We start from the raw sequence: 13496 nt of genomic DNA on the forward strand, positions 1-13496 counted from the left end.
CGCCTGCCCTTCCCCCCGCCCCTCGCACACCCGCCCGGGCGGGCGGGCGGCAGCGCCGCGCCTCAGGCGCCCGCCTCGCTTCCCGCCGCCCGCCGCCTCCCTCAGCGCCGCGCAGGGACCCGCCGCCGCCGCCGCCCGGAGCCCCGCCCGCCGCCGCCCGCGCAGGCGCGGCGCTCCCCTCCCCTCCCTCCCCGCCCCGCCCTCGGTCGCTGCCTCCCGCCGCAGGATGGAGGTGGTGCTGGCCGACGCGCTGCTGGCCGGCGGCGGGGACCCCTGCGCGCTGCTGCGGGCCCTCTGCGCCCCGCTCTCCGCCGAGCGGGCGGAGGCGCTGCGCCTCCTGCTCCAGCGCCTGGCCGCGGGCGGCGCGCCGCCGCCGGGGGAGGCCGAGGCGCTGCGGCGGGCGGCCTGGGAGGTGGCGCTGGAGCGGTGCCGGCCGCTGCTGCGCGGCGGGGAGGCGGCGGCGGGGGGGGGGGCGTGCGGGGAGCGGCTGCGGCGGGCGGCGCGGGGCGCGCTGCGGCACTGCGTGCAGCTGTGCGGGGCGCCGCTGGCGGCGCGGCTGGCCCGCGACGCCCTGGCGGAGCTGGCGGCGGGCGGCGGGGCCGGGGCGGGGGCGGAGGCGGCGGTGGAGGCGCTGGTGGCGGCGGCGCCGCGGCTGGAGGAGCCGGCGCTGCTGGGGCGGTGCGTGGCGGCGGCGCTGGCGGTGGTGCGGGAGGAGGGGGAGGGCGAGGCGGCGGCGGCGCTGGTGGCCGGGCGGCTGCTGCCGGCGCTGGGCGGCAACGGGGCGGCCCTGCGGCGCGTCTGGGAGGGCCTGCTGGGCGCCGGCGGGCCGCCGCGGGCCGGGCGGGCGCTGCTGGCCCTCAGCGCCTTGGCCGACGCGCTGCTGCCGCGGGGCCCGCCGGGGCCCGGGCCGGGGCCGGGGCCGGACGCGCGGCTGTGCCCGCGGTTCTGGCGGGTGGTGCAGGAGGGCCTGACGGAGCGGGACGGGCTGTGCCGCAAGCGGGCCCGCTACCTGCTGAAGCGAGCCCTGGACCTGAGCGGCGGGCAGCGCCCCGAGCTGCGCTGCCCCGCGGACGGCGGAGACGGTAGGGGCGGGCCGGGGGGCGGCGGGGGCCGGGGGGCGGCGGGGGGCGAGCGCGGCCCCGCCCGGGCCGAGCGGCGGCGGGAAACCTCTTCTCCTCCTGGTAGAAGCGAGTCTGTTCTGGTGGTCTGCCGAGAGGAACGAGGAGCTTGTGCGGTTCTGGGAGACTTACATTTTGGTAATGGAGACGCTGGAAGGAAACCAGGTAAGGGCAGCCTGAAATCCGCGCCCGTCACGGTTTGGCCGCGGTGCGCTACTCTGTTCGTGTCGAGTAAAGTATTTCCAGTTTCGGTGATGGAGGGTGCCTGAGCAAGCCTTGACAGGAATCCTTTTATTTCTCATTTCAAATATTTAAAACACGGCGCGTGTAACTCATTTGGAATAAATTCAAAACTCTCCTCTGTCCTTGGAATAATTCTGCTTAAAACAGTGGGTCGAACCAAGAAAGAAATACCTGGATTGCAGCTTATTGCAAGGCAGCGCGTAGCCTCTTTCTTAGCCAACGTCAGGCTCTTGCAACTTAACCACCTCTTTTCGGTAGAGGGGAATCTGTGTAGCAAAGCACTTGCGGCCTTGGATGAAAATGATTGAGTTTGGCTCGGCGTCCAGTGCACTCGGCAGAAAGATTCCTGCTGACTTGAGGCTCCCGTAGTTGTGTGGTATTGTGGTGTTAGCTGGCAGTCACGAGTACCTCCTTGTAGCTATTTTATTTGTGCATCATTGTCCCGTAACTGAGAGAAACAGTATGTACCAGAATGTTTAATTTCAGAGATTTGTGCTGGTTTATTGTACTTTTGATGAACAGAATGGTTGGTTATTGGGCAGTGTAGTTCTTATGATACAGTAGCACAGAAGTATCAGTTTTTCTTCAGTCCTAACCTAAAATTGAATGTTATATGCCAAGTGCCGGGATGCGTTGCACAGATATTGCAGGTGCATTTAAATGCAGTTATATTGTCAGTTACTATATTAATACTGTTGATAGTAAATTCTTGCCCATGACTAAGTGCCAGTTCTTAGGTTTGAGATATAAACTGACTGCTTCTATTACATCTGATTTGTGTTTCAGATCCATGTCATAAAGCCAGTATTACCAAAACTAAACAGTTTGTATGAGCATGCTATATCAGAGGAAAAAGGTAAGATGTAACTTTTCTGAAACATCTCCTAAATATTAGGCAGTTAAGTCACACTTTTTTCTTTACTGTTTTAGTAGCAGCTTTTTGTTATGTTTTGTTTCTCAGATTAACTGTTTTCTGCATGGCTGTTCCAGTTCTTGTGGATGTGCTACATGCATAGGTTGCTTGGCAAACGTGACAGGCAGTGCTGCTCTGCTCTGAGATGTAACAAGAAGAAATTCTAGCATATGCTTATTCCTTATTAGGTTATCATGAAATATTTTTTTCTGTTGGCAAAGCCAACTAAATGGTCTTTTTCCACTGTGTTTTGTTTTACTTAAGCTAATGTGAAAATAAAACAAAACCAGACATTCTTAGGGTAGGTCTTATGAGCCAAGTCACCTGCACAACTGTAAAAGGGGTGAAAAAACCCAACCCTCATTGGAAGCGGGGAGAGAAGAAATAAAATGAGCACTGAGACAGCATGGTGAAAGATGTAATGGGATCTTTTGTAGGGCATAATGGATCACATCTAATTAGGTAGTGCAAGATGTTAGAAGTTAAAGTTCAAAGATTTTGTAAAGCGGGAGGACTATTAATGTGAAAGTGTTGCAGGTGAATACAATGTTGGGACCAGGAGAGTTGCAGGAAAAGGGAATGTGTTTTTTTTATTTGTCGGTCATTTTAATTTGTAACTACTAAACTTCAGGGGGTAAGTTCTGAAACCCATGTTAATAATTTTTTTTGTATTGTAAATTTAGCAGGATATTTTTATAAATCTTATAGCTATTTTAAAAAGATTATTATATCTTGTGTATTGTCCATGATGTTATCCAGAATGTCAATATGTTGTGTGCTAGTTTGATGAATTTCCTTAAAACATGGTGTTGCATAAAGAGTATGTTAATGTATCACTGTCATTTCTGTGTCAGTTTAGAAGAGTGTGCTTTTGTAACAGGCTGTTGGTTGTTTCACCCGTCATGGCACATGTGCATCTATAAACGAATGTTCGAGAGTGAGAATAAAACATTGGCGAAGGAAGGCATTCTTCATTTTCTGGAGCTTTATGAAACAAAGCATCTTCCAAATTCACTTGCTTTTTCAGAGGTAAGGGTGTTGCTATTATTTGCCAGAACATACAGATACTCTAATTTGTAATATATCTTAACACTAATTGCCTCAGTAGTGTTGGAATTAGACACATTCTACACAAGTACCCTCTTATTTAGCTGTGCAAGTGATAGTAATATATGTAGTGGCGTCAAATATATAATTGAAAAAATAGCCAGGCTAGAGGGAATGCATTTTTGAGTGCAGTCATTCATTCCCGTATTTCAAACTAACGCTCTCAAATTAGTGTTAGCTCCCAATTTATTGAAATTTGTTACTGGAAGTGAAGTTCTCAGGGGGATGATTGATGCTTCAGATTTTCAGAGCCCCTGAACCTCTCAAAAATTATTGATCAATATTAATTGATTGAACAGTCTTGATAAACCTGGTCAACAGACTTCAAGCGTCTCCTACTCAAGGATGGATTTTGAAGATCCATTGCTAGATAACCCTGTGAGGAGGTGAATGTCTCTGTAGTAAAATCAGTATATTACTGTATCCCATTAAAAGCCACAGTTCAAAATATTCTATATGTGGGAAGAAATATTGTAAGTTTAAAGTTCTTAATTTTTTGAACTTAGTAGTAGTGTAGGTAGGTTGACTCCCCAACCAGCCTACGCCTTAGTAAGGAATGATCTATTTTATATTATTATTTCTTCCTTCTCTCCTTCATAGAAGGAGCGTTGCCCTCAGAGGTTAACATTTCTAATATATACAAACTAAGTCACCCTCTTGATGACTAACTTGAAATCCGGTCAACCTTAAAACACACGAAATCTTTCTACTCGTGGTGGTCTTTCTTTTATTTCGTATTTCAATATCTTCTCTCCAGCCGTTTCCCAAAAGGATTTCTTATTTGCCTGCACCTTTCACAATGCTCTTTGAAATGTACCTAGTGAAAAAATTGCTTTGCTGGTTTATTCTCCTGCTCCCCCTTCTCTTTAGTTTCTGCCTCCTTTTGCTCCCACTAGTTACTACTAGCAAGAGTGCTCTCTGATTTCTGACTCTGTCCTGTTAAAGTCTGGTGAAATAATGCTGGTTAGCCTTTATGTAACAGTGCCTTGCGAGTGTACATTTAGCCATTGTTCTTGTTTCCTTTTATCAGTTTGTTATTGGACCGTTAATGGATGCCCTCTCAGAAAGTTCCCTCTATAGCAGGTAAGCCACTGATTATTTTTTTTTTTTAATGTATCGATTATGGGAAATGTATTCTAATAATACTGGTTAGAGTACGTGGGTAAAATCTTGGATAAAGGAAGACACATTAACAAACATGGTGTTGCTAAACTCTGGCAGGTAAAGAGTGTTTCAGGAAAGGTGGGTAGCTGTGAGTAGGATGAAGTGGGTTCAATTTTATCCTAGTAATAGCAACATAGTGATGCCTCAAGGTCCTATTTTACACCTGGTGTTGAAATATCAATTTGGAAATGAAGTGAGATATGATAAAAAATACTTTACTAAGTTATTCATTTATCTTGTCATTTTCTGGCCACACAGAAAGAAGGGGCTGCTCTAATTGTTGCTACATCATAACTGATAGAAGTAGGTTTTTGACAGTGCCTGATTATCTTTTGGGAAATTAATACGTTTTCACAGGAGACTACTTGAGGTTGACAGATGACAGCGGCCTCCCTTGATGTAAATACATAAAGAACAGATAAAAGTTTGAGGAGTTGCCAGTTCCTGTACGTTCAGTGTACTGATGGCATTCAGTGCTTTATGTTAGTTGCATGGAGAGCATGGAAAGTATGAATGCACTGTATGCACTCGGCATTATGCCAGCTGAAGTGGCTTGGATGCTTCAGCTGGCAATCTGAAACTCTGTTTAGAACGATGCTCGAGTAGCCTTGACTGGCTGACCTCGTTGGGCAGCTAGAAAAGTTGAAACTATTTATGCACTTTTGGGGAGGGGAATGTGACTGTCACTCATCAAGCTGGTGATAAGTTTGGATTTGGTGGTTCTGGATACCTGGATAAAGCATAGTCAAAACAGGTTGTTTGATCTAAACGTGACAGGACAAATGTGACCTTTTTGGGCTCTTGCAGCAGTTGTGTGTTTCTCATCTCAGTCAGCTGCCTGCAGTATGGTTTGCATGGACGTGCACTGGTAGGGCGTCGGAAGTTGAAGCAGGTGCTGAGTGCTTTGGTGTGTATGTTAGAGCTGTGTTGGATCAATGCTTCATAATCATCTCTCTTAGCTTCTGTATTTCTGGTGAAACGTTTTGGCATATGTAGAGGAGGGCGGATGTTTGAGTATACCAAGAATATACAAAGTTGTTACGGTTAACATCAAGCTATATGAGAGAAAACTGTAAAATCTCATGACTGCCTGATGCTAGTCCTTGATAGCCAGGATCCTGAGATTTCTGATAGGACACAGGTTGTCTTCGTTGATCTCGTGGGGTGTTTCTTGCGTTTTTACTTAAAACCTTCTGTGCTGGTCGGAGGTTTTGTTTATACTGACTTTATAACCGGTTCCAGGGAGAGATCCTGGCTCTGTAGCACACTTGGGTAGGTAATTTGTCTTTGCTGTTCTCCAGATCAGGCTGGTTGCATCCCCACTGCGTACCACTGATCTTGTCCCGTGGGCCTTGGCAGCCCGCTCCCGGAGGCCCGTGGCGTTCTCTGGGTGCAGGCACAGGGTTGAACTGACAGTGATGTTTCTTACTCTGGGCTCAACGTAAGACACTCTCAGTCCTGGGTAACTTGACTTGAGGCTGCGCTTGAATGTCGGAGTGTGCCACCACCATGTGCTTATAGGTGGCCAGGGAGAGTTGTGCTGTTGTGACCGTCCCCATCTTCTGCGTGTTTGCTGGGTGCTGTTGGAATACTGGGCGACGTGGAGGACGCAAGCTGGTGCACTCCATCTCTGTGGCCTGTTGGAGCAGTCTCTGCAGTGATTTAACCACAGCAGTGCACTTTCTTTGTGTTTAGGGGCAATCCTACTTGTAGGTGTTAACATGCCAGTTGTCTATTTGATGTTTTAAAACCCAACAGGACACCAGGTCAGTTAATGGGAGCCTGTCCTCCTTTGGGAATGAGGTTACAGAAGTTTTTGGCTACTTATTTCATGCTTCTTCCAGAGGAAGAAAAAGGTATGTTTCAATTTCACTGTTACCTTTTTTTAAATAAAGAAACCAAATAAAAGCTATGAACCTATTTTCCGTATCTCATGTAAACAGTTACCACTATTTTTCTACATTACTTGAGAGAAAAAAGGAGTAGTTCTACTTGTGGCAGTGGAGTTTCCAGGGAGGAGAGAGGTCTTCGGAGGCTTTGAGGGATGCTGCAGCATTAAGCTACAAAATTGTTTTAGGGGCAAATTGAAGCAGACTTACTTTTTTTTATTAAAAAAACAAACTCCTAAGTTCTGAAGATGAACAGTATTTGCAGATTCTTTTTTCTTTATTTGTCAGTGTAGATAATACTGTGCTGAGCAAAACCTTTAGAACTGTTCTTTGTTTGTTTGTTTTGGGGGTTTTGGGGTGTCTTGGTGTGTGTTTTTTGTTTTGGGGTTGTTTGGGTTTTTTTGACCTATCTTCCAGACTTCTTCAGTCACAACCTGTGTAGTTAGGCGTTGGAAAGAGCCAGTCCAAGTGCTGAAGCAGAAGCTGGAAAAGGATTCTTTTATCGTGAGGTTGGATGGAGGAAGATTTCTGAGATTGTTCCATATTTTGGTGTTAGTGTAGGCTGAAAAGAAGGAACAACCTTTGACAGACCAGAATTTAATATCTGGTCTAATTGGATTAAATAAGAGTAGAACCAGCTCTGTTCAGTACCCTGTATCTGCGGGCACATATTCTGGTAGGAAACACCTTACCTGTCTGTAATGCCATAGATGCCCTATTTCTCTGCCCTGTCGCAAGGCATATATTTTATCACAAAATGGAGGGTCTGTGATTAGCAGCCCTGAGACTGGGTGACCTGCTTCTACAAATTGTAGTTGTGGTGTCTTGTTGAGGCTTGCTTTGGCCATGCCAGCATCCATTAAACTGGTTCAATCGCCATGTACCTTGGTCTGCCATCACACAGACTGAGTAGCAGCTTACAAAAGGCATTGTCTAGTACTTGAAACGATCAGAGTTAAAATTCCATTACTGAATATGGGGATTAGTGCAGATCAGCAAAGCCAAAATTAGGTTTATTTGTGGTTATCTCCTTATCATATTACCTTACTGATAGACTTTGGAATGTACTTTTTTCATTGAAATAATTAGGAAATTATTACTCTTTCATTTAATTTTCAGAAATGATTGTTACACTCTCCTGCTGGGGTCTGTGTCATTTAAATGCATTGAAGAACAAGAAATCACTCTGGATTGTTTGTTTTGTTTACTTTTATTTTAAGGTAGTTTCCTGTTAAAATTTATTCAGAAGATGACAAGTAGGCATTGGTGTGCTGTTCCCATTTTGTTTCTTTCTATGGCTCTTGCATATATCCCTGTGTGTAAAGTATTGGGCACTGAAGGACTTCATGCTTTAAGGTAAACTGTGCACTGCATTGTGTTTTTACAGACTTCTTGTAAAGAAATGTGCTGAACATCTGGAGAGCCAGGATTTAATTCATGTTTGTTACTTCTGGGAGGATGTGATGGTTGTGCATGGGAATGGAAGGTTGTTTCTCCTTTATGTCTACTTCACAGAAGAAAGCAATTTAAGAACCAATGTATTTATGTCTCTGTGTGACTTAAAAAATGAGTGTTTTGCATTTCAGTCCTTTGTCATTACTTCTTTTTTTGGCATCATTTTTCCCTGGTCTTCCATACTTCCTAACTGATATATATCGAACTTCTTCCTTTTCTTCTAATTACATTAAAACCTTGTTTCATGGCAGTTGAGGCTATATCAGGACAGCCCACAAAATTGAAAACTGAAAGACTTGTAAATAAAAGGCTAGGTAAAAGTTCTTGGCATCTGTATTGTCCTTAATCACACTGATGTTTCTTAAGTATCTGCCACTAAAAATCAGTAATTATTCCAGTTTAATTAAATTCGAGCTTTGAAATAAAATCTTACTGGTGGTTAAAGGAATATTGGCTAAAAGTAATTTACCAAAAAAAAAAGGCAAACCCCCAAAAATCAGACACACCTCTGCTGACAAAAGAGCATTGAATGTTTCTTTCAGTTTTGTGCTAGAGTGAGAATTTGATGGCAAACATTTTATTTCTGTATGTGTTACTGACAGAAATGCAAATGTTAAATTAACAGTTTGCACTGGTATTATCATGGGGATCGTTCCTTTAGTTTTGGTTTTGTTTTGGTCCTCCCCCCGACCCACTTTTCATTTGTCAGGTATGTGCTTACCCAAGGTTTAATATTTTTTGAAAGTACCTATACCAGTAGTCTTGGTTCCGGATTGTATGCTGTCTGATAAGGCAGTGATTGTGTTATACTGAGTAGAATATGTTTGTTAAATACAATCTAATATTTGAAAATGGTTAATAATTAGCAAATACATGAAAATGTTTTAACTTCCTCAGTGTGTGTTTTCTACAGTGCATATTTTTCCTCTTTCCAGAGATGTCCTCCAGTGTACTATGATTACACACCAGATTTTGTTGCGTGGAGCTGCTCAGTGCTATCTTCTTCAAACAGCTATGCATTTGACAGATGTGGTGAGTTTAGTTTTGTTGTTGGTTTTTTTTTTTTTTTTTAATTCCTGGTGTAATAGAAATACACTGACACTTTTACAGGGTAAATGGGATTCAAAAAATTGCCAAATACAACATGGAACAACTGATTTTGCTGGATTTGCAATTTTTTAGTGACTACTTAAAAAAATGTACTATAGAAGTATGGGTATGCTTCTTTTAACTTTGGTTTTCATAAGATGTATTTTTTTTCATTATCTTTTCTTAGTTGATGTTTTCTTGTAGGGTTTTCATGCAGTAGTTATGAAATAGTATCCTATTATGATATCCACTGTATAAACTCACATTTTAACAGATAGAAACTAAATGGACTTTTCTGAAATACCTAAGAGAATAGAAGTATTCATAATGCCAGAATGCTAAAACTACCATTAATGTTGAAATAGCAATACCTTAATTGTTCAATAGTCAGAGTATTCATGTTTTGGTTGTCTTATAACATGCTTGCTTTCTAGATAAGTAGATGGTCTTCCATTTTGTGTGTTATGGCTATAAACTTGTCTGAGCAGAATTTCCTTTTGGAAATACAGAAGTAGTGCTTATCAGTGACTCTTATTTATGTGCGTTCATTTAAAAGGTGTCATCAGTGAATAGCCCTATTCTTCTAGTCATATAGATCTTATAGTCATATAGTCTTCTAGTCATATAGATCATATAGTCAGATAGATTTTAATACTTGAGCAAATTGAATTGGTAAAGATGAGTTGGTCCCAAAGAGGCAAAAATGAGTCTTTGTCATGGAAAGGAAAAAGTCAGTTTCTTTTTCTGAAACTTTTGCCAGATGACAGCAAACTTCTTGAGTTGTTGTATAGGTGTTATCTGTTGTATATTATGTTGGCAACTATTATATCTTGATTAATTTCTTCAGGAGAAAGTGTCCCTTCCAGAAGTTGCAAGCTTTCTTCTGTCCCTTAGACCAGAGGAGTCCCTAAGGAGAGATACTATGTTATGGATAGAGGTGAGAACTGAAGCTGGTTTTGTGTTCATCAAACATTTTTTAATACCTATACAGATGCATGATTTATTATTGCTAATTTAATATTTAAATAGTTAGCTACTTTTGCATTGGTACATTCTGGAATTTCTGGATGTGGAGTCCTGATGGATTTATGTTTCACTTGAAAGCTGTGATTTTTTTTTTTTTTTTCTTTTTTAATGCTATAGAGGTGTTAATGTTAACCCTAAACAAATTATTCAGCAGATTCGAAGTGGAAGAATTCTAAGGTGGTTGATGGTAAGGTGGGTCGGGAGAAAAATATGACTTTTTTTTTCTTCGTGCAGAAATTCTCAATTCTACAGAAGAAAAAGCTCTTTCTTGAGGCAGAAGGTGTTTTTAATTCCTTCAGAGCCTTTATGCCCCAGTTCATTGTGTTTCCTAGAGTTCGTCTTGGTATTGCAGCTGTTGGGCGTAACTGTATTGAAATGCAAATCAGAATCAGGTCTTTCTCAGACTTGTGGTCACTGAATACTGGTCCTTTAAGAGACTTCTGTGTGTTCGTTACAGTCCTGGTCTTCTGCATCCTTTGCCAAGATTGTCGAAACTAAAATCACTATTGATAAGCCTCTACTAGTATCTGTAATCTCTCCCATCAGGGATCCATGCTCACTCCTCTACATGGTTGGTAACTTCATGGAGAGAGTGCCACACAGCCATGACTTTGGCTTCTCTCTCTACTTTTATTAAGGATACCAGGTGGAGGTAGCATCCTCAGCTGAAGCTGCTCTTGCTTATCAGATTCTTCAGACAGTTATTTCTGTATATCATATATATATATATTCTCTTTTTGGTTACTTCATTCTAATTTCTCCTGAACTCTCTGTTGTAAAATTTAATTTGATGGAAAAGAACACTATTTTGTTAAGCTTGTTCTATCTTTAGAGGGATAATCTGCTAGTATGCTGCATGTTTCCTCTTCCTCTTAGTCCTGAAATTACCGTCCGAGATAATGTGGATCCTGAGACTCTCTGAATGGACCGGTATATGGGCCAAAAAAACTGTATAAGAACTGCCTCTGATTTGCATGTTGTTTGGTTAAACCCAGCACTGGCAGGAATAACAGGGTAATCTCAGACGGAAAAGTGTGCCTACGATGTAGAGTGAGATTGTAAATTTTAAATTTCCAAAGGATGTATGTTTTATGTCTTTGCAAGATGCAAAATGCTATGAAAAAGCCTCAAAGAAGAAATCATTTTATGTATAGGATATACTGGAGTCAACTGAATACATAGCCATAATTTTGATTAGTTGTACAGCAATATAATGATAAATGATTTTTTGCATAGTGTCCTCTTGTTCTGTATGCTGTACGTTTCATCCTATTCTGTTGATTTTTGGCATAAAAGTTAAAAAAATAAATATGCAGCTCTCACTAGATAACACTTGGCTGTAGGAAGCCCTTTTGACATGACGGAAATATTACCAGTCTTGCTTATTTTTAAGAGCTGGCTTTTTTCTTATATTTGTACCAATAATCTTTTTTTGGGTGCTCTGAATTACTCTCTGAAAGAACCTCTAGCTGTATTAATTGGAGGGGAATAGTCTGCTAAGCCTCAAGGTAGCTCCAGTTAATACTTCTCACAGTGTAGATTTAACAGGGCTTTAGTGAACTGTTATGTTGGTATTGTCACTATGGAACTGGCAGTTATGGGTATATAGTAACATACTGGTTTTAATTTAGCTTTGCGGTTGGTTACAAGTGAATGACAGATGCTTCAGAAAGTCAATAACCTCTGATTTTGAACATCAAGAGACATCATCTTTATGTCAATACGTACGCAGTCTTGTGGGAGAATATCTTAAGACACCAGCATCTGAAAGTAAGTTAAATGTTTATTAATATTAAAAAAAACCTGAAAATAATTTAACCATAAAATAACAAAAATCCTTTGGATTTTACAAGAGCTGTTTATTTATATTCTACCTATTCAAATTCTACCTAATTTGTGGTATTCACAATTCTTAAGTTTTAACTTTATTTTCTAATTCCAGTCTTCCTTCATAAAATGCAGTCCTGCAGTATTAATTGAAATTGAGCCTTAATATTCAGTTTTAATGCTGCACTGATGCTTGTCCATTAGATTTCTTTTGTTACTTTTTTAGCAGTGCCTGAAAATACTGGAGTATGGGGGCAGAGGAAAGCACAAGGGAATGTAAATAGATACAGGTTCTGTAGCCTTTCTCAGCAGAGGTTTGTAAAATGGCCAAGTACATTTATGGGGAGAGATGCTGTATAGTTATGCAGCTTGGCAGCTCATTAGACACCTTCCTGCATAGTGATGTTCTTTTGATCTTGGACTGCTTGTAGCAGATGAGCTGCCACGCATTATAACCAAAGAAGGTTCTTTGTGTGCTCTATCAATATGCAGATAAGTTCTGAAGGGACTTCTTTGTTCACTGCGACATTTTAAATTATTATAACTTCAGTGCAGAATTTTCTTTCAGATATATTGAAAGGAATGGCAAATTGACTTTTTGAATACTTCAACTTTTGTGTGTAACTCACTTATTTGCTACTTAAGTACTGCAATCGTAGCGAATTTTATATAGCTTTATAATGTCAAAAGTCAAAACTGAACACTTTTAAAATATTATACCTATAGGAGATATAAAAACTAGGTCAGAATAAGCTAATGATAACTAGCTTCAAAAGCTTCCTGCGGCCCAGGAAACTTCACTTGATTGTCTTATGGTTAGAAAAGTTGCAAGCAAATTTTGTCTATTGATGTGCCAAGGTTATGCTTTGCTAAAAATTTTGAAGATCATCTCTGCTTCCTGAAATGTTTGTTTAGTCCTTCATCTACATTATCTGTAATTCCATGGCAAACATCTGTGTTTCACTTCTAAAAAGTTGTGTTTGTTATTTGCTGGTTCAATTTGAGTCTTAGCTTATAAGCAGCTCTGCGGAGGAAAAAAAAAAAATCAACCATGTCCAGCTGCTTGAACTGGACCTCCAAAGTGTGTTTTGCTTTCTAAATTCCCAAAGCCAAAAATATACCAGTCAAAAAACCCTAAAACCAGCATGTGTACTACTATTTAAGAAACAATTTTATAAGTATGATGATGTGGTCCTGCATAGAAGATCAATGAAAAGAGCAACTTCAGTTAGTTTTTTTTTAATTTCCCTGTGACAGAATAGTTTCAGTTCTTCATATAACTTTTAGCTGGTCAAAATCACAGCTGGTTTTTCTGAGGAAGCATAGTGGAATTATGTTCTTGGTTAACTTCATTTGAATATGCTAATGTATTTTTAAAAGCAATAGAAAAGCCTATTGGGAGCTACTACATAATATATGCTACTACATAATATAACACATTGCCTAAAATTGATTTCAGCATAGAGGCCAATAAGATTAGCCTCTTTGAGGCATAGAGGAAAGTAATTGTGTTTGAGTTTAGTTTGTATCTGGATAAAAGAAATTAAAAAAATTAGTAGTAATATTCTTGTTACCATTAATTGTTGTTATACTACTAATTTATTTTAATGTTATAAAAACAAAAGTTTTAAAAATTAATATGAAGGTATTTTTTAAGTACTGTGG

The 13496-nt window shown here is 41.5% G+C and overlaps 1 protein-coding gene across 4 annotated transcripts in view; it reads left to right on the forward strand.

Annotated features, from left to right (window-relative positions):
- Positions 1-226: 226 nt before the first annotated feature.
- The window catches only part of TARBP1 (tRNA guanosine 2 -O-methyltransferase TARBP1), a gene marked incomplete at its 5' end in the record, with an annotated part of 39359 nt that continues 26089 nt past the window's right edge, over positions 227-13496 (forward strand). For 2 of the 4 annotated variants that reach the window (XM_082307258.1, XM_082307261.1), the window contains 10 exons: positions 227-1082; positions 1186-1283; positions 2148-2217; positions 3155-3303; positions 4412-4464; positions 6304-6401; positions 7655-7790; positions 8825-8921; positions 9826-9915; positions 11636-11774. In XM_082307258.1, the coding sequence (XP_082163384.1) occupies positions 227-1082; positions 1186-1283; positions 2148-2217; positions 3155-3303; positions 4412-4464; positions 6304-6401; positions 7655-7790; positions 8825-8921; positions 9826-9915; positions 11636-11774 (1786 nt within the window). Of the gene's footprint in view, positions 1083-1185; positions 1284-2147; positions 2218-3154; positions 3304-4411; positions 4465-6303; positions 6402-7654; positions 7791-7821; positions 7921-8824; positions 8922-9825; positions 9916-11635; positions 11775-13496 lie in introns of all 4 variants that reach the window. The other 2 variants (XM_082307259.1, XM_082307260.1) reach the window with 2 other exon arrangements.

This window comes from Platalea leucorodia (genome assembly GCF_965183815.1).
Source record: "Platalea leucorodia genome assembly, chromosome: 3".
Classification (NCBI taxonomy): domain Eukaryota; kingdom Metazoa; phylum Chordata; class Aves; order Pelecaniformes; family Threskiornithidae; genus Platalea; species Platalea leucorodia.